The following is a 20,881-nucleotide window of genomic DNA, read 5'->3' on the forward strand; positions in this document are numbered from 1 at the left end:
ACTCGTACTACAGTATCGAATAGCACCCGTACAAACAGTGTTTTGCTACAGTCCCATCAGTACAGTGTTCGTTCCTGTCTTTTAGCGCCAGTTACGTCAAATCCTCCTCCGGCTACAGATCCCTACCATTGTAATGGCATTTTAGTAACGTTGCCTAAGGCTATCTCCAGCGATATCCTCCAAATCACATCCTTTTCCTTTTTCCTTCGTATCAACTTCATTCTGTATACCAAACTTAACTCCAACAACATCCTCTATTTCCATCTTTTATACCCCACAATCTTACTTTTCTATCCTTTCTTCCAACCTCCGTTTCCCCTGCCACAACGCCGCCTCGCGCGCCCCGCCGGCCGCCGCCCCTCCCGCGCCCCGCCGCCCGCCGCCCCTCCCGCAGCGCCGCCCGCGCCCCGCCGCCCCTCCCGCGCCCCGCCTCCCACGCCCCACCTCCCGCGCCCCGCCGCATCTCCCGCGTGACCGGGATGGAGGACGCCGGTCGTGCCTGCCTCTATGCGGGACGCAGAGCTCGTCCCCCATTTTACCTTATGCTATAGAGAGCACCGTTGGAACGTTAGAGGAGCTACAGTGTCCTCCATAATAGAGAACAGACCGTTTTACAGCATACCGCTGGAGATAGGTTAAAGCTGCCATTGCAAAAAATAGGTAACAGGCTTACGCTCGTTACCGATGACTAATCATTAGTAACCCAATAATAATAATATTTGCTTACCAATATTTATTTTCGCTCGTTACCAATAACCATATTCTCCCGTAGTGCCTCTCCCCTCCGGCTTTTTTCTGTCTTGGGGGGAGGGGTTCTCTAATTTTTAGAGGCCCTGAACAGTTGCACACTATGCACCTGTCACTGTACGGCCCTGCATTCAACCGCTATTGTTTGGTATTGAAATTTTGATCATTTTTATTGAAGTTTGTCCGACCTTTTACCGTATGCATTGCAGATAGGCTAGCACCCTTGCTTGCGCCAAGCATAGCAATTGAGTTGCACCCTCCTTTGTGTTGGCTAGACTAACATGGCTGGTAGAGTAGTAAGTCCTTATTTTACATGGCAAGATAAGAGATTAGGTCTTGACCTATGGAATATAATTATAGGAAGAACGAGACTGGAACTAGGCCAATATAATCATGGCAAACGTTAAGACTGGATCTTGACCAATAGCAAGTGCTACAAGTCGTGCGTTTAGTCAGCAATTAAGTTTACACAGCAATGTGGAGCTTCACTTTATTTATTGTTATATTTGACAATGCTGTTAAAGAATTGTTTATAGGCAGAAGGCTGGATCATCATCCGTTGCTGAAAGAAACAAAGAGTGGACAGTTTGATCCTTTCAAACCAAGCTACGAATTGGTAATAGTCTACTAGGTTTGCATCAATATATTTTTTCCATCATTTTTATTTTTTTAGGAAAAAAAGTTTTTTATTGCTCAGACAAAGAGTTATAATCCTAAGCAATAATTTGCTCTACACATGCCGGTGCTGAGAACCTCCAAACCGCAGAGTGTTTTATTCTCTTTGCCAGCTGCATGAGCTCATGAGCTGCACTATTCTCCTCTTCGTGTGGATAATCTTCCACTCAGCTACAACATTCCCCAGCCCAATAATCTCATCCAGGATGAATTTAAACGGCGATCGCTACCCATCTCACTATCACTTTTATTTACAGTGAGCAGCATATGCATCCCAATGACTCCTTTCAATCGCTATTATTGTTTGGTATTGAAATTTTTATCATTTTTATTGTCCGACCTTTATTTATCGGATCCATGGCAGATAGGCTAGCACCCTTGCTTGTGCCAAGCGTGGCAATTAGGTTTCACCCTCCTTAGGGTGTGTTCGTTTCTTAAGATCTAAAGTTTAGACCTATCACATCAAAGAGAATCTTGTCATTTAGAAGTATTAAATAAAGTCTAATTACAAAACTAATTGCAGAACCCTAGGGCTAATTCGCGAGACGAATCTAATGAGGTATATTAGACCATGATTAGCGGATGATTACTGTAGCATCACTGTGGCAAATTATGGATTAATTAGGCTCATTAAATTTGTCTCGCGAATTAGCACCCATCTGTGCAAAAAGTTTTATAATTAGACTTTATTTAATACTTCTAAATGACAAGATTCTCTTTAATGTGACGGGTCTAAAGTTTAGAGGGAAGGAAACGAACACACCCTCGATGTTGACTGCTGGACTATGGAACTAGGCCCATATAATCATGGCAAACATTAAGACTGGATCTTGACCAATAGCAAGCTTTACAAGTCGTGGTTTAATTAGAACCAAAGAGTGGAGGGCAATTTGGCCCTTTGAAGCGGAGCTACGAAGCTATTTAAGTAGTGACTGGAGGGCAACTCTCAATTGTGAAGAATCGTCTAAGAGAGCTAGCGGTAGCAGATTAGCAGTAGAGCAGGCAGTAGCAAACTCACCAGCTATTTTCAGATGGTGACTACAAAAACGCCCATGCCGCCGCCGCCCACGCTGCCGCCCATGCAGCTGCAGCCGTCTGAGGAGGAGTGGCAGGAAGCAGCTGAAGACTTTCCGGCTGATTTCAGGCCTTTAAGCAGCGACCCGGAAGGAAGATCGGTTGACTTTAGGCCTTTCGGCAGCGGTCCGGAAGGAAGATCGGGTGATTTCAGGCCTTTCGGATCTGGAATCTTCCCTCAGGCGGCAGATTTGGAAGCATGGCTGAAGAAACAAGCAAGAGAGTTCCATGCCAATTTTTGCCAAGACGGAAACGAAGATCCATAGGCTCCCTCCGAGCCTGCAGGGCCTGAACCCACGGTACTCCGTCCCATGGCCGTGGCCATCGGCCCTTACCACCGCCGCATCTCCAGAAGATGGACATGGTGAAGAACGTGGCTACACACCACTTCGGCATCGGCATCTTCCGCTCGTGCGAGATGTATGCGGCGTTCCTCTCCGCCATAGGCGACGTCGATAATGTCCGCAGCCTCTACGTGCTCACCGACGATGCGGTAGCAGGTATGAGCGATGAAGAGTTCTTGCCTATGATGTTTTTTGATGGCTGCTTCTTGCTGCAGTACATGCTCAAGTGTACAGGCAACCATGATAGGATGCGTCCGTCGTCGGTGTCCTTCGACGTCAACCAAGGTGTTATCGACAATGATATCATGCTGCTGGAAAATAAGCTCCCATGGGTGGTGATCCAGACCCTCAGGAAGTTCAAGGAAGTACCCGTTGAGAAGTTCATCGCCAAGATGGGGCGCACGCTCCAAGTTGCCCGCAAGGAAGAGGATGATAGCTTCTTTGTCTTGGATGGTAGCTACACGCCGCCACATCTCCTTGGTCTCCTCCGACTGTACAAAACGGGCAGGAACATTGTTGTTCCTGACTATCAAGACAGAAGCTTTTCTCTGATTAACTGTTGCTGCTGCTGCCACAACAACAGCGGAGTGCCCCCATCTGATGGGTTCCGCCCAATGTCGAAGACTGTTAGCGCCATCGAGCTTGCAGAGATCGGCGTCAAGCTGACGGCCAGCAAGACGACCAGGTTCATGGACATGGGCTTCAAGAAAAAGCTCTTCGGCAGCGAGATCTTCCTGGCGCGCCACTGTTGTTGGATGAAATAAGGTCATGCTGACTCCTCAACCTGGCGGCCTTTGAGCTCTGCACGGGCACAACTTCTAGGAACCAGACTGAAAACCAAGCCGTCTGCTCCTACCAAGACGATGTGCACAAGCTGCGATCGAAGCGTCTCGTGCAGGGAGAGCTCACCAACAAGGAGACGCTAGACTTCTTCAAGAGCCTCATAAAGCGCATAAGCGGCGGCCCCCTCTACATCCTCATCATGGAGGAGATCAAGGACTACAAGCTCAAGAGGTGGATGTGGATCAAGGTGCACGCGTTTGTTTACAACAACTACAAGACGATCGCTGCGTTGCTCTCCATCGTCGGTGTTCTTGTGGGTATGTTCGAGCAGCACTAGCAGCTGGCTGCTAGACCATTGTTCAAATATATAATGCCTTTTCGCATTTTGTACTGCAGTCAGTTGTCTGTCTTTTGTTTAATCTCTTGTACATTCTATGTAGAGCCACTTTGTTTGCTATTTAAGTCATATCCTTGGCTCAACGGCGCTGTTCTATTCCGTCCCACCGCAAGAAACGGACGCCGCAGCTCCGCCGCCTCCGCCGTCCTCGCGCGCCCGCCTACATAGCGACCGTGGCGGTGCGATCAGCCGCAGATGAGATCCGATATCAGCCCAGAAACCCTAGAAGATAACGAACCATCGTCTCAGATCGAATCAGCCATGGCCGCGCTCCTCCTCGGCCCTCCGGCCATCCGCGACGTCCGCCCGCCGCCGACGCCGACGCCGTGTCAGACCACCCCTTCTTCGACCTCTTCGTCACCGGCCCCGGCGTCCAGGGCGCCAAGAAGGCGGCCGCGCCCAAGGCCCAGCCGCCGATGGCGCGCACCGAGAACGGCTCCGCGACCTACGCCGGCTCCGGCAGCCCCTGCCTCGACTTCTTCTTCCAGGTCGTGCCCGGCACGCCGGCCGAGCGCGTGCGGGGCCTCCTCGCGGCGGCCTGGTCGCGCGACCCGATCACGGCGCTCCGGCTCGTCGCCAATCTCCGCGGCGTGCGCGGGACGGGCAAGTCCGACAGGGAGGGCTTCTACGACGCCGCGCTGTGGGTGCACGCCCGCCACCCGCGAACGCTCGCCTGCAACGTCCCGGCGCTCGCCGAGTTCGGGTACCTCAAGGACTTCCCGAGCTGCTCTACCGCCTCGTCCGCGGCGACGACGCGCGCAAGCAGGCCAAGGAGAAGGCGGCGGCCGACAAGAAGAGGCGGAGAGCCAAGGAGCTCCGCGCCGCACGGCTGGCCGCCCGGATCCGCTACCGCGCCCGCGTCCGTATCCCGCCGCCCGCACCTCAGCCCGTCTCGCTGGTCCCGCCAAAGCCTTTGCTTGCCGACTTCGTCTCCGCCATGCTCTCCACCAAGTTCAATCTGGGTGACGTCGTCCCGGTCGAGGCCATGGAAGCAGAGGAGGAGGAATCTCATGATCAGGCGCCGATGGAGGAGCCAAAACCTGTGGCGGTAGAGGCGAAGAAGCCTAAGAAGAAAGCGACCCCCAGCATGAAGGCGAAGAAGGCCAAGAAGGCGGCCAAGCTTGCCGTGCAGTCGCTGGAGACGTACAGCGGCGACCGCGACTACCGCTTCCTCTTCGACTGCATCGCCCAGTTCTTCGCCGATCTCCTCGCCTCAGACCTCGACCAGCTCGCCCAAGGCGGCGGCAAGCGGGCGAAGATCGGGCTCGCCGCCAAGTGGTGCCCGACGCCGGGCTCGTCCTTCGACCGGACGACGCTGCTCTGCGAGGCCATCGCGCGCCGCCTCTTCCCGCGAGACTCCAGCCCCGACTACGTGCTCCACCGCCTCCGCCGCGAGGCGCTGGTGCCGCTCCGCAGGACCCTTGAGCTCCCCAAGGTGTACATGAGCGCCCAGCGACGGTCCGAGCTGCCCTACAAGCGCGTGGCCTCGGTGGCCATGAGGCGCTACAAGGCCCTCTTCAAGAAGCACGACGAGGCGCGCTTCGGCAAGTACCTCGAGGATGTGGAGGCCGGCAAGGCCAAGATCGCGGCCGGCGCGCTCCTGCCGCACGAGATCGCCGGCCCGGCCTACAAGGCTACAAGGGCGAGGACGACGAGGTGTCGGAGCTGCAGTGGCGCCGCATGGTGGAGGACCTCCGCGAGAAGGGCTCGCTGAGCAACTGCATCGCCGTCTGCGACGTGTCCGGGAGCATGACCGGCACGCCGATGGAGGTGTGCGTCGCGCTGGGCCTGCTCATCTCGGAGCTCAGCGAGCAGCCCTGGGCGGGCAGGGTGATCACGTTCAGCTCGGAGCCGGAAATCCACACCATCAAAGGCGACACCCTCCAGCGGAAGCTGAGCTTCGTCAAGAGCATGGAATGGGGCTTCAGCACCAACTTCCAGGCCGTGTTCGACCGCATCCTCCGCACGGCGACCGACGCCCGGCTGGCGCCGGAGAAGATGATCAGGACCATCTTCGTGTTCAGCGACATGGAGTTCGACCAGGTGTCGGCGCGCCCGTGGGAGACCGACTACCAGGCCATCCGCCGCAAGTTCAGGGACGCCGGGTACGGCGACGTGGTGCCGCAGATCGTGTTCTGGAACCTGAGGGATTCGCTCTCGACGCCGGTGACGTCGACGCAGCAGGGCGTCGCGATGGTGAGCAGCTTCTCCAAGAACCTTGTCAAGCTGTTCCTGGAGAACGACGGCGTCGTGAACCCGGAGGCTATGATGGCCGCGGCGATCGCTGGGGAGGAGTACCAGAAACTTGCCATCTTTGACTGAAATCTGCGCTCTACAACCATCGTTACTCTGCCATCTAACATTAGTAGATCGGACCCGGCCGCGCAGGGTTTGTGATAAGAATAACAATGTTGTGTCTGTTTTTTAGAGGATGCCATATGCTTTATGCATCAATTTCTGTGTCTGCAATCATCTGTAGTTTCCTTCGATTCAGAATTTTCGATTGAAAGTAATGATCATCAGTACTCTAAAAAGTAATGATAGTCGAATATTGTACAAAGGATTCATAGCATATGATGTGTACAAATCACTTGTGAATAATATTATAGAAAACATATAAATTGGGCAGCGTTATGGTGAAGAGTAGTTAGTGGTTTGAAATCATAAATCAGTTAAGGAAGCATGCATCTGAATATGTAATTGAACTGCAACCCAGAATAATTCAGATATGACTGAAGCATACTCAAATTCAGAAACGGGAACAAATAGCAAACAAAGTGGCTCTACACAGAATGTTAGTAGAAAGATGTGCGCTCAATCTGAATTTAAAAGTTCTCTTGTTTCGCTACGCACAGTAGCCAGTTCTCGAGGCAGTTGGTGCTGCAGGGTCGACTACATGCCGCGCAGGAGGCTGGCATAGTTCGGGGGAAGCCCAAAGTCGTCGGCGTCAAACTGCTCGATGTAGCCGTTGGCCTCGTACTCCCTGACGAGCCCCGCAGCGCGCTCCTTGACCTGATTGAGCTTCTTGTGCAGGCCGTCGGTCATCTCGTCAAGGAGCGGCAGCGCGTTGGGAGGACCGGGACAGTCGTCGGGCCCCTCCGCGACGGCCCGGTAGTAGGCGACCCTCGCCTCCGGCATCCGCTTCGGCGGGTGCGCCGCCGCCCAGGCCTCCGCGTCCCCCGCCCGGTCCAGCTCCTCCTCCCGCCGCCTCAGGCCCGCCGCCACCTCCGCGAGGGCGGCGCGCTCCCGCGCGTCCTCCCGCCCCGCCATGGCGCGCTCCACCACGCTCAGGTGCTCCTGGATCAGCGCCTTCCGCCTCGCCTTCCTGCGCTCCGCGACGGACGGCGGCGGCGGTTGGGCGTCCTCCTCCCCGCCGGCCATTGCTGCTGCGACGTCCGACTCGGCTGGATTCTCCTTCGATGAGGCGGCGCGGCTCCTCTCCTCCCCTGATTATATAGGTTGCCGCCTCTGCTGGGTGGGTTAACTGGATTCCGGAACCTGGCGCCACGAATCCGCCGGTGTCGCCACAAGAGGAAAGCGAACCGGCCTTGTCCCAGGGCTATTTTCTCCTCCAAAAGCCCAAATCGGCCCATTACGGCCCAATGCAAGTGTGTTCCGATGCTGACTGCTGCCGCGGCAAGCGATTTTTTTTATTTTACGTTTTCTTAAAAACTATATCCAGACGAAAAATTTGCAGATTTATATCACCGCCGTCGAATGAAATGGCTACGATGAACCGGCGGTAGATGTACTATAACAACCTTACTTCCAATTCATCCGGCAGAATTTTCCTAGCCTGGACAATTCACATTTAGAAAATCATAACTAATTTATATAAATTTGGATGGAGATAAAATTTATATGAAAATCGTAGATCTCGACGAGATCTATAGTTCAAACTTTTTTCATTATAAACCACTCAAATAATCGGCATAAATTTCAGATCTAAAATTTAAATTTTGGTTTGAACACTGGACAACACACCTTCAAAAAATTATAATTAATTTATATGAACTTGTATGGAGATAAAATTTATATAAAAATTGTAGAAATCAACAAGATCTAAAACTTTGCAGTTCAAAAGTTTTTCTTTTGAAGTCATCTTGGTGCTCAAATAATTGACACAATCTTGAGATCCAAAATTAGATCTGAAATTTTTATCGATTATTTAAGCACCAAGATGAATTCTAATGAAAAAATTTAAACTACAAAGTTGTAGATCTCATCGAGATCTATGATTTTTGTTTAAATTTTATCTCCATCTGAATTTATATAAATTAGTTATAATTTTTGAAAGTGACGTGTCCAGATCAGGGAAACACTGCCGGATGCACTGGCGGTAAGATTGCTACAGTGCTATACTGCGGGTTCATCCAGTTGTAGCTATTTTATTCGGCAGCAGTCGTATTTTATTCAGAAGACCTGCAAATTTTTTAGTTGGATATATATTTTTAAAAATTCGTAAAATAAAAAAAATCGGCAAACTCTCCGGCGCCGGCCTCCGAGCAGGCTCATCGTTGGGCCTGGGGGCTTCCTGCTGGACGACACTTCTACCAACAAAAGTATGTCATGCACGTTAGTTGCCCTTGCGACAGCATGCTTCCATCGACGGGGCCGCACCCCCGGGAGAGGCGACGCCAACGAGCCACGGCGGCCAGCCGCCGGACGGTAAGCCGCGGGGACAGACCCCTGCCTGTGACCCCGGCACACTTCCTTGATTCCTTCTATGGGCTGCGTCTTTCGGCCGTGCGGCCGCGTCGCTCCTACGATGCCGAGGAAGAAGAGGAGCAAAAGAGCAAGGAGAAGGCGTTCCCGCAGCCCGACGCGAATGTACCCGAAGCCGGGTTCTCCTCCACAGGGATGAACTGTTCAACTTCTTCTTCCCCATGGTGGTGGTGATCCGGTGATTGATGCCGTGCGGATGGTTTGGGACTGAACCCGCAGTGGTCATCCCTGCTATCTATCCCCCGCTAGCCTCGCTCGCCGATTCTTGGCAGCGCCATGGCTTGTTCATCCGTGGCAAAGAACCTTACCTGCAAGGCTGCAAGGGAAGGAGGAGAATCTGAAGCATCATTGAGTCGTGGTCAGCTTCTCCAGCTTGCTGCTCAATTTCCGATCCAAATGAACCCCCCTGGCTGGCCAGTGTGCTACTGTGCTGTGAGGCGCGGCAGAAGAGATCCCGCGGGGAAGGGGAGGAGGAGAGATCCACGTAGGAGCGCTGCTCCATTCGCCGCCGTCGTGGCCGGAACCGGACGGGAAAGGGCGGTTAGCCATGGAGCTGGCACCGCGCTGGGGACTGTTTTACGAAATAATAGCCAGTATTAGGGGGTTATGTGAAAATATTTGGATCGCGATTCGATATAGGGGTTTTATGAAAATATTAGGATCATAATTATTAGTGCGATCCAATTCAGGGGGTTTTATGAAAATGTTTAGGGGGTTTCTGGAAAGAAAAACTGCAGCGCCGCCACAGCCGGCCTCGAGGTCCGGCGAGCCCGCGCGTTGACTAGTTGCTCAGGCCGCCGCCGCAGCTTCACTCTCCTCCGGCTGGAGCGCTCGTTGCTCCATTCCAATGTACGCAGTCGGATGAGGAAAGGGGTTTGTCGCGTCGGCGGCGGCCATGGACATTCGCCGCGAGCGAGCACAGGAGGAACGGCGTCCGTCCGCTGCAGCGATGGCCGTCGAGGTCCCTTCGGTGCTCAGGCCGCCGCCGCTCCACGCTCCTCCGGCCAGAGTACTCGTTTTTCTCCATCCCCAAAGCGCCCGTCCGCACGCTCTCGGACGAGAAGAAGGGGAAGGGGTAACGGCGTCTCCAACTCCTATGCTCGCTTACCACGGCGGGCGGTGACCACCAATACTGAATTCCGGATCTGCATCTCCTGCTGGAACCATTGTAGCTTTTCTTTTGAGATCGTACGACTACTGAGCAAGTGGCCATCGGAATTCAGAACGCATCGGCATGAATTTTATCCTGCAAGTTTCTGATCATCTGGCAGCTACTAAAATCTGCACAGGAACCGGCTGATACCATTCTGAATTTCTGATCCTAGCAGCCTCGTCTCCAACTCCAAATGGCGCGGCGCAGCATCGTGTTCCAACGTCGAATGTTTCACGCGCGTTGTTCATCTGAGGCAACAGATGGCCATCGCTCTTGAAACCGAAACTCATCTGAGCAGCGAGCTCCAATCATCGCTCTCTTGGTATTCAAGGATCAAAGACCTTCCGATTGGGACCCAGTTGTCCAGTGTGCCTGCCTGGTACGCGGGGCATCTCGCAGGTTTCGCAAGCCTTCCTCGAAAAGTACGAGAGATGTCATGCGCTTACTTGTTGATGACTCTCTTTTGGTAGAAATTTAGGGTGCAAATCGGTGATCTTTAGATGCATCTCTAATCTTTTATTCTAGTATTTGTATTGCTTCTTCAAAATAGAATTTTATTTTAAAAATATAAATATTTGAATTAAAGAAAGTTGGAGGTACATCTAAAGGTCACTGATGCACACGAAACAACACGAAACAACGTCAAAAAAAAGAAAAAAAATACTGTAGGTGCAGTGATGCTAGAGTTCCGTACGTCAAATGTTGTCTGGTCAACTGCAGGATTGAACATTTTGAAGCAATCGTCAGTAGATGCTTTCTCATCTCCACATATATCTGAATATCAGCAAAAATGAGCTTAGTGCTATCGCGACCTGTGTATACAGTTCTTTACATACGCGGTGGATCTCCCACAATTGGCAATCGTTGCACAGATAGGGAAAGAATGGTGTCGTCGACTCTCTATGCTGAAAATGGATGGAACGACGACGCACTCACTGGATAAGATTCAGGCATGCAACCGAATATGGAAACCTGCAGAGGTCGACTGGACAGGGACCGTCTCGCGAGTCAGCCGTGCCCCGTGCGTGAAAACAGCGAAGACAAGCGCGGCCAGCGTGGAGCGCAGTTGTACCACTGACGGGTGGGCCCGCACTTTATGCCCCACCTGTCAGTGGGATCTTCGTCGGCGGGGAACGCCGACTGGCCGCACGGGTGACTCCACCAAACTTCCTTCCTCGGGGGCCGCTCCACCTCCACCCGTCCAGTTGATCTCACTTCCCCCCGTGCTCAATGGAGCCCCCGCCCCCCGACCCCACCTCGCCGCCGGCGATCAGCCCCCCCGCCGCCGCTGAGGGCTCCTCCCCGTCCCCCGGAGGCGGCGACGGGGCGGCGGGCGGGTTCAGCGCGGGGCTGGAGCCGCTCTGGTCACTCCTTTTCGGCGACCCTGCGGAGCTGGAGCCCATGTGGTCGCCGCCCAGGGACTTCGGCGTCGGCGTCGCCGCGGGGTTCGCCGCCCCGGAGCCGGACGCCGACGAGGGCGACGCCGAGGGGCCCTGGGACGGCGCGCCGTGGCGCTCCACCGGTATCGTCGCCGGCGAGGGAGCGGCCGCCGGGTTCCCGGAGTTCGAGCCCGCCGCGGAAGCTTCCACGGGGGGAGCCGCGCTAGAGGTGAGGCCGCTCGATTATTCCGCCCCCGATTCTGCTTCGCCGGTGCCACCGTGCTCCCCAGCTCCGGTGCCTTTAGAGGTGCGTGCGCCCGACCTGATCCCCAGCTGGGACGAGCCTGCGCTACCGCCAGCAGCGGTTTCTTCGGAAGCCAAACTAGAGGAGTGCACCCTCAACTCGGTGCCATCGCCGCCGGCCCCGCCTTCTCCGGATGATCCTGATTTGGGGGCAGAGGACGGTCCCAATGACGGGTCCTCTTCGCAGAAAATCACCTCGGGAGCCATCGTGGTTGTTGGTCTGACTGCGGCGGAACGTCCTGAGGTCAATGCAGCTAGCTGCAGTATGCCAGATGTTGTTGGCAGAGATTGCACACCTCTCCGGAGGTCCCCGAGGATTGTGGCAGCCAAGGCCAAAGCAAGTGCCGCATCTTTGGAACGGAATGCCGACTCATCTAGAGCTTCCAAGCTCCGGTTAGCAGTTTCTGGGCGGAGCAGCATCAGTGAAGGGAGCTCATTTGAGGAGACAACCACGGTTGCTCCAATAAAGCCAGTTGACTTCCTCGATGGGTTGAAGCCGCAAGGATCACGAGAGATTGTTGCAGTGCAAAGCTCCTCTACCAATGTTGTGGTGGCTTTACCGGTGGTGAACAAAAGGTCCTCGAAGAACAAAGCAGTGTCTGTGTCCTCTCCAAGGAAAACTAGATCAGCCTCAAAGGTATTAGTGAATTCTAACAGGGTATCAGCTGTTTCGCCAGCGATGAATTGTGGGCCTGTGAAAAAAGCAGCTTCTCATATACCTCCTAGGAAGCACAAGCTTGCTTCTGAGAAGTGCTTGCCCAGTTTGGAGAGAGTGGATGCTGTGTTACACAACTCTGGGTTAGCAAGTGCTAAGAAAGTTGAGATGCCCTTAGAGCTCCAGGCAGCAGCATCTCAACCTCCAAAGGCAAAGCGGGCCAGGGTATCCTCAGGGAAATGCTCATCGAACTTGAGGAGGGCAGAGAACAATAGTACCCCAATCTGCAAACTGCCAATGGTCACGGTGACCTCAGATCCAGAGAATAAGCCTAAACTTATATTGGATAAGTATTCTACTGATTCTGAAATGGTGGATAGCGAGGATGGTTCCTGTTTCTTTATGGGTGAGGCAGTGCCTGATGAGGAGGCTAGGCAGAGGTGGCCTAACCGCTATCAGAGCAATCATTGCCTTCTGAAGAAGGTAGGCATGTGTCTTCGCTGTTACCGCTCTCTGCATGGATGCATCATCGTACACTTATTTAAGATATAAGAATGGATATGAGGTATAACAGATTGGTAATGGACAAATAACTCTTTTAAATTCCATTTAACATTTTTAGCATCTAGGGAGAGGAACTGTTTATTAAAACAACATTCATCTTTTTATTGCAGAAGTAAATATTTATGAGAAACTCTAATTAGTAAAGACGTAATGCTGAGATAGTGTGCTTTTGTCAACAATATTCAAGTATTTATGAAAGCTTGAAACACATAAATGTCGATTGTGCATTACATGTTAGAAATACATAGGTGGCACAAATAGAAAAGGGGCGGTACTAAAGAGATGTGTTAACACCCTAAAATATCTGCTTCTTTAATTTAATAACTATAGCTGTATATCAATCTATCAGTTTGCTCCTGTATAACTTATGATTGCATTTCTGTAGACAACAGTCAAGATATTTTCTCTAACATAAATTGGAATTAGATAGAGAAATCAACTTCTACACAAGAAAAGAAAACGATGACATAGTTGTAGATTTGGAAGGCTTCAGTGCTTACGCGGATAGAGACTTAGAAGTTACTGATATGTCTGGATAATGTTTCCATAAAATGAACAATGATTTTAACATGACCATATGACACAAATGAACAGAGTTTAAGATTTTCTTTTTTGGCATTCCACATGAGCTTGAATAGATGATGAATTTAATGGAAGAATGATCGGGTTTTGATTTAAGTCCAACGGAAAAATAGAGAATTGCTAAATAATTGTAAAAGTGGTAGGAAACAAATATTTCTCGTTTATGAACAATAATGTAATTTTAGAGTCAATTCAAGTTATTTTTCATAAAATCTGTAAGATTTATGCACAACAATACAATTTCAAAATCAAGGAATGGTCGAAAGTCAATTTGCATGCAACAGGAAAACAGATAACTATCAAATAAATAGTATTAATAAACAGGAAGAAACTAATTTCTCCTTTGTGCCATTATGCGATCTTGCAATTAGTTTACCCATGCATATGTGTGCTACATAAGGAGTCAGGTCGCGCATACACATCTGTGCCGCATAAGGAGTCAGGTCACGTGTGGCACATAAGGAGTTGGGTAGCACATAAACATATGTGTGCCACATAAGGAGTGAACTACAGGTCCTCATATCCAACTTTTATCTTATCTTTTGCAATACGACCTTATATATATGGTTTGCACTATGCTGAACTTGTAAGAGTTGACATTATTCAAGTAACCTATTTGGCTTGTGGCTTCTTTGTTTGAAGGATAAGTGGAGCAACACCCAAACGTTTTCCAAGTGAGCAAAAAGATGAATTAACTTTTATGCTATAATAATTGAAGTTACCTCATGATAAAGTTTCAATATTTACAGTGCTGGCAAAGCTGTCTTGGATGTCAAATGTCACTATTTGCAAGCTAGTGTATGTGGATCTACTTTATGTATTGGGGATTGTGCATTTATTAAGGTGAGTTACAATTGAGGTCCAAATTGCTTATTGGATACCTCTGTGGCCTGCATTATCTTTATTTCATGGCTTCTCAACTAATTAATGGTCTGCACAAGTACTCAACAGAAAACTAAATCATGGATTGATGTATCTTGTGTATCATGTTCATGTGTATGTATGCTTATCTACATCTGTTGCTTGATTGCAAACTGTAGTTTGCATGATTATTTTGTCTATTTGTACAAAATAATGTGTACCTTGATACCACATGCTTTGCTGTTGTACAACTTTAGTATGGTTAATTTTTACAGGGTCCAGAAGGAAAACCACATTATATTGGCAGGTTATTAGAATTCTTTGAAACGAGTGCAGGTGAATATTACTTCAGTGTGCAGTGGTTTTTCAGAGCTGAAGACACGGTGAGTTTGGTTGTCCTAGCCTTTTGTCCTAGAAATTATGCATGCCTTAAGAAACATGAGATCTCGTAAGGAGACCTGGATTAATAAAATGTAAATTCATGTTTCAGCTTGCACAAGTAAAATATGATAATCCAGTTTATGTTAGGTTGCTTAATCATGCTTTCAACCTCTTATTCGATCTCAGGTCATGGAAGACCAAGCACAGTCTCATGACCCAAGGAGGCTCTTTTACTCAGACCTGAAGGACGACAATTTACTAGACTGCATTGTTTCTAAAGTGACAATTGTTCAAGTTTCTCCTAGTGTAGGACTCCATCTTATATTTATATATTTTTCTTGCATTGGTTTACTTATACTAGTTTGTATGAGAAGTATGATTTTCATTTTATGCTACAGGTAAATGAAAAGTCTCAATCAATTCCTTCGTTCCATTACTACTATGACATGAAGTACTCTCTGGACTATAGTACATTCTCTACCATGGAAATGGGTGAGTCTCCTTAAGACACAGTGATTTGTAAGTGGCCTAACCTGGATGCAAGAGATGTTAAATGCTTCACAATATTGATGAACCAATCAATCATCACTTGTATTTGAAATCTACTCTCCGAATTTTGCAATTTATACTGAAGCATCTTTTGTTATAAATCTTTTTATCATGTTGATCATACTTTATTTCTGAAGTTTGTTATCTTGCACTTTTTAATTGTTATAGCTTTTGTTCTTTTATGTTTCTAGTACAGTTATGATCATATTAACCTAGTTCACAAAATGCAGGACATGCAAATGACACATTACAGTCACATTACACTAGTAGGAACAACAACAATGTGAAAAGGATTGATTCCACTGAAAAGCAGAAGTCTCCGGCACCAGAGATGAAGGAGCTCTCCCTGTTAGATCTGTACTGTGGTTGTGGGGGGATGTCAACTGGACTTTGTCTTGGGGCTCGTGGTGGTGGTGTGAATCTTATAGCGGTACTTGAACACTACTATTTTAGATGTGCTGTGGCTTAGTATAGTAATTGTTGCTTTTTTAAAATTATTTCCTTATCATTAATAGAGATGGGCTGTTGATGGCGATGAAGCTGCCTGCGAAAGCTTCAGACTGAATCATCCAGAAACTAGGGTATTTACCTTCGTGCTTTATGTTGTTCCAATATAAGTCTAAGATGCAAAAGTCAATTCTGGCTCATTTATGCACATCAATATGCTTGCTGCATAGGTCCGGAAGGAAACCACCGACGATTTCCTTGAGTTGTTGAAGGAATGGGAAAAGCTATGCAAAACCTATGTGAAGCTTTGCAGTAAATTAAAGTCCCGTTCCAGCTTTTCAGCACAATCCAGTAATGAAACTCCAGAGTGTTCTACAATAATCCCTCCTGAAGAATTCGAAGTATGGAAGCTAGTTGATATTTGCTTTGGGGATCCAAATGGTGTCGGAAAGCGTGGCTTATACTTTAAGGTTTGTAATGATTTGCTTGCTTTAGCCTTGTAGTTACAGAGTGGCAACTTTACTTGTCAGAATCATCACTTGCAAATAGAAACTTGCCCTTCTACTCTTTAGTTTAATAAATAGCACTCAACGCTTTTTAGATATGTAAATAATTTCCATGTTATTTCATCCAATAATAAGTTTGGCTCTATGGCTTCAAGCCTGCTGAAGGCTGTTTGTTCTTCAGTGTACAAATTGCATGTATATATCATTGAATTTTTTGTTTATTGTTGTATTCATATAGATGTTTTGTACTGAAATAATTCTGGTACCTTATCATATGTGTAGGTCCGTTGGAAAGGTTATGGCCCTAATGATGACACATGGGAGCCAACTGAAGGGTTAAAGTAAGAATAAAAGGATTTAAAACTTGGCAATACTCCCTTCACTATGATATGAACAATTTTTCTTTTGTTATTGCAGGAACTGCAAAGAGGCAATTAGGGATTTTGTTATTCAAGGGCATAAGGAAAAAATATTACCTCTTCCTGTAAGTGATATCCATGCTTGATTTCAAAATGAATCTCATGCTATGAACTGGATGCTAGCATGACTCCTCTACATCCTCTCCAAGCTGAAAATAAATAAAGAAAGAAAGAAAGTAAAGAAAAGGAAAAAAGGAAGACATTCTATACTCTAGATGTAAAATCTATTGGTCTGATCTCAGTTCTGATATTCAGAAATATAGATTAACAAACACAATGCAGGAGTGAACTAAGCAATTTTTAAATGATTCAGAATTGTACTTTGTGTCCATGACCCATATTGTGCTGGCATGGCACTCTTAAATTATTGTGGATATCTTGTATTTTCCATTTCGTTTGGAATTTTTTGCATTTTATGGCTTCTTGCATATGTTAACACTTTTAATAGTCATTTACTAAAAGTGGTAGTTAATTATATTGATAACACCATGTGAATTTCTTTGACCAAAAATCATGAAAAATAGTGTCTTTATGGTTGCAAACTTATATTTGTGAACAAACAAAATTATGTGGGAAACTGAAAGTTGGCTCCACAGATATTGAAATACATATGAAAGCTAATGTAATAACGAAGATGCAAGATGCTGGTAGCATAAATACTAATTAGATAAATATTCTCCAAGCCAGCATCACATCCATTGCTGCTAGCAGCGTGCAAGTAATACTCTTATTTTTTCTTGTTAATACTGGTTTTTTAATGTGACTGGTGTGGTATTCTTGTGACTTTGTGACTTGCACAATTACATATCTCAACATCCCTTATGATGTCTTGTATGAATTCAGGGTGATGTGGATGTCATATGTGGGGGACCACCATGCCAAGGCATTAGTGGCTACAACCGCAATAGAGAATTTGATGCACCATTCAACTGTGAGAGAAACAAGCAGATTATTGTCTTCATGGATGTAATGCAATTTTTGAAGCCCAAATACATTTATATGGAAAATGTCCTTGATATATTGAAGTTTGCTGATGCAACACTTGCAAGATATGCTCTAAGCCGGCTAGTTGCTATGCATTACCAAGCAAAACTAGGTATCATGGCTGCTGGGTGTTATGGCCTCCCACAATTCCGAATGCGAGTATTTTTGTTGGGCTGTCATCCTAAGGAGGCAAGTAATAGTTCCCTTATATTAGGAAGTTACTTTCCTATATATATTCTCCTTATTTTTGTACTTCTAACCTGTAGAAATTGCCCCCGTTTCCTCTTCCTACTCATGAGGCAATTGTGAAGAATGGTTGCCCATTGGCTTTCGAGGTAAATATGATTTGCTGAATTTGGTCAATCTATGGATAGGCTTATTTCTGCTCTGGTATTCATTTGTTTAGAAAGTTCAATTCCTAATTAATGCACCATGCCAACCTATAATAGCACACCAATCAGTACAGTAAACTTCTTTGTGTGCATTTTCCCCTTATACTGAGAATTAGTATGTGTGGTGAAACAATAATAATATTCTTTTCTCCTTTTGTAGCGTAATTTGGTTGGGTGGCCTGATGGCATGCCAATGCAACTAGAAAAACCAATTGTTCTTGAAGATGCTTTATCTGATCTGCCGGAAGTAAGTAACAATCTCAGAGATTCCAGACCTACCTGGCGTCCTGGCCATATTGTACCTTGTCCGCAGTTGAACTAGCACTTCCCTAGACCATGTCACCAAAAATAAAAGTTACTAGGACCAGGGCTACACCAGTCCAATATGAAATAGTAGTTTACTTATGAGGGTTCATTTGCTGACTTTAGGAGGTATGTGCAATTTCCCTTAATTTAAGAGCCATTTGATTCAGAAGCTACTGTGAACATCTTTGGTAGGTGGCAAATGGAGAAAAACGTGAAGAAATGCTATATCTAAAGGGACCACAGACGGAATTCCAAAGATACATTCGGTCATTTAATTCTGGTGTGTTGGTCGCTTACATTTGTATAGAAGAAACATGAATGTTCTTTTCATGCCATGTTGAGTTGTAGGTTCTGATGGCTAGAAATATCTATATTGTACACTAGAGTAGTATTGAGATGACCGATTCCATTCTTGAGAGGCAATAATTAACTTGTATGCTTTTGTAATGGTATTTTGCATTCAACTAAAGTTATTTGAAGGAAAATTTATTTGGTATAAATCGTGGGAAATTGTTTGATAAAATAAGTATAAATATAGCTAAAAAGGAGACTAGAAACAACATGTTTCAGATATGCTCCCTTGGTTTCTAGCTGCTTGCCACTACCAAGGAAATCAATATTAGAGTCAGCTTGGGTATTTTGCGGACTAAAAACTCTTTTTCTTTCTATTTTTTTTGTGACCACTGCTATTTCTGATTCTCGTAACCATGTTTCTTGGTATCACTTCATGATAGCTATGGTGCAAACTCTCACATGAAATTGTCTTTCTCCCTGTCCAGAAGTGCTTGGATCCAGAGCTCAGGTCACCAGAGAGTCCAAGTCAAAATTGTATGACCATCGACCAAGGGCACTAGATGATGATAACTACCTAAGAGTATTGCAGATTCCCAAGAAAAAGGTTGTCTGAGATGCTTGTATTTATGTAAAACTCTAGGTTAAAGAAACCTCTACAATCTCATCAGTCCTGTTTCAGGGAGCTAATTTTAGAGACCTTCCGGGAGTCATAGTAGGTCCTGACAACGTAGCTAGATTAGATCCAACTAAGGAGAGAATACTTTTGCCTTCTGGTAATCCTCTGGTAAGATGCTCGAAACAAACACCTCTGAGATACACTATACTTCTATTTACATGTGAATTTTGACAAATTTCCCAATTTACATCAGGTGATTGATTGTGTGCTAACCTACGAACATGGTAAATCATTAAGGTTGGTTTCAACTTTTGTAATATTTGTATGTTTTCACATTCATGTTTTAGCGGTTCCTTTTGGTAATATGTTTCAGACCATATGGTCGACTATGGTGGGATGAGGTAGTGGGAACCGTGCTGACATCTCCAAATGCTCGCATGCAGGTGAGCTGCAACTCTTGATTGCACCCCCTTTCCCTCTCTTATTTTGCTTCTGTTCATTTTCAACATACATCCTTGCATACTACTCTCAGGCCTTAATACATCCTGCACAAGACAGACTGCTAACTATTCGTGAAAGCGCTCGTTTACAAGGTTTTCCTGACAGCTTCAGGTTTCGTGGAACAGTCAAAGACAGGTATTCGTTTTTTTTTTTAATTTAAACATGAGGATCACATCTCTAAGGAATCTGGATACAAAATTATTTCTGCATTTCCAATTCCTCTATGAATTGGCATATATGAAGTTCTGTTCAATGCTTTAATTTAGAACTAGTGCAAATGAAAGTTGTCCAGTTTGTAGATTAAGTTCTCATGTGATGAACCTGGTCGCAGGTATCGCCAGATTGGAAATGCAGTAGCAGTACCTGTCGGCCGCGCACTTGGGTATGCCCTGGCCATGGCCATTCTGAACAAGACTGGAGATGATCCTCTGATGGTGTTGCCACCCAAGTTTGCATTCTCTCATGAAGTGCAAGGTCTTTCAAGTCCGAACAGTCTTCAGAGTGGCAACATCTAACTTTTTTACTTGCCCCCACTCGTTAGTTTGACTGAAGAATTCATCACCTCACTGATGCTCCCTTCGGAAAGCTGCTCACACAGGGCAGCACTCATGCTCGTGAATATCAATCGGACATATACTCATTTATCTGCGGGAGTCCAATGGAAGGAAATCTGGGTTCCCTAATCAGATAGTTTCTCCTGTCTGTTGTTCACATAGTCTCATTCATTTGATTCTCATGTTGTAAGTTGTATCATTCATTGTACTAACTTATCAGAAGCTATTAGACCGGGAGGTGAAGCGGCTCAGAATACAGGTTCCCCTTCAGAGTTCAGAGTCTTCTTGTTCAAAAGAATGTGCATACTGTATAAAGCTAGGTATATCAGGGGAACAAAATGTTGTACGTCTTCTGATTTGTTGTATTAGGCAGTGAGTGAACATGAATATAGTACCTTCAGTAGATCAATTTTTAGCTCTAGAGCTAGAATGAAATAATTTTGTTCAATTGATTTGGAGTCGCAGAATTGTATTATCAGTATGATCTTTCAGAAAGAGAAGGATTAAACATTTTGTGGAATTTCTAAAGAAAGTGTCTCGCATGTTGTAGCTCTGTTTGCACAGAGAGATCTCAACGTGCTTCTGGTTCCGTTTGGTGAAGACGCGTGCTTGAAACGTCCATGGATGCTATGTCAGGAAAGGGAAAGTTTTCTTCTATGCTTTTAGATCCGAGTAACGCAACTGCGCAAA

General features: G+C 47.0%; 1 protein-coding gene and 2 pseudogenes across 6 annotated transcripts; all 3 read left to right on the forward strand.

The window, feature by feature from the left end:
* Positions 1-2,851: 2,851 nt before the first annotated feature.
* On the forward strand, positions 2,852-3,960 carry LOC112884552 (annotated as a pseudogene).
* A 321-nt stretch (positions 3,961-4,281) lies between these two features.
* Positions 4,282-6,342, forward strand: LOC112884553 (annotated as a pseudogene).
* Positions 6,343-11,107: 4,765 nt separating this feature from the next.
* Positions 11,108-20,740, forward strand: LOC112884844 (DNA (cytosine-5)-methyltransferase CMT2-like). 6 transcript variants are annotated; one of them, XR_003227188.1, is made up of 21 exons: positions 11,108-12,718; positions 14,024-14,055; positions 14,131-14,224; positions 14,518-14,625; positions 14,810-14,929; positions 15,022-15,115; positions 15,403-15,602; positions 15,688-15,753; positions 15,850-16,089; positions 16,408-16,466; positions 16,543-16,609; positions 17,388-17,717; positions 17,795-17,863; positions 18,081-18,167; positions 18,419-18,506; positions 19,006-19,124; positions 19,200-19,304; positions 19,390-19,420; positions 19,510-19,579; positions 19,669-19,772; positions 19,969-20,149. XR_003227188.1 is itself a non-coding variant. In XM_025950448.1 (21 exons), the coding sequence occupies exons 1-21, from the start codon at positions 11,129-11,131 to the stop codon at positions 20,150-20,152; spliced, it is 3,870 nt and encodes a 1,289-aa protein (XP_025806233.1). In that variant the 5' UTR covers positions 11,108-11,128; the 3' UTR covers positions 20,153-20,740. The 6 variants fall into 6 exon arrangements, 3 of the variants coding, with proteins under 3 accessions (XP_025806233.1, XP_025806234.1, XP_025806236.1); XM_025950448.1 differs by having other exon boundaries at positions 19,390-19,433; positions 19,969-20,740; XR_003227189.1 differs by lacking the exon at positions 19,510-19,579 and having other exon boundaries at positions 19,390-19,433; positions 19,969-19,984.
* The last annotated feature ends 141 nt before the right edge of the window (positions 20,741-20,881 follow it).

The sequence above is a fragment of the Panicum hallii genome, chromosome 3 (genome assembly GCF_002211085.1).
Source record: "Panicum hallii strain FIL2 chromosome 3, PHallii_v3.1, whole genome shotgun sequence".
Taxonomy (NCBI): Eukaryota; Viridiplantae; Streptophyta; class Magnoliopsida; order Poales; family Poaceae; genus Panicum; species Panicum hallii.

What these genes read in the sequence shown, in the direction of transcription:
- LOC112884844 (XM_025950448.1), top strand. Translation starts at nt 11,129, where the DNA reads ATGGAGCCCCCGCCCCCCGACCCCACCTCGCCGCCGGCGATCAGCCCC. An exon ending in TTTTCAGAGCTGAAGACACG is followed by an intron (nt 14,626 to 14,809) that starts GTGAGTTTGGTT and finishes ATTCGATCTCAG; the next exon opens with GTCATGGAAGACCAAGCACA. An exon ending in TGGGCTGTCATCCTAAGGAG is followed by an intron (nt 17,718 to 17,794) that starts GCAAGTAATAGT and finishes TCTAACCTGTAG; the next exon opens with AAATTGCCCCCGTTTCCTCT.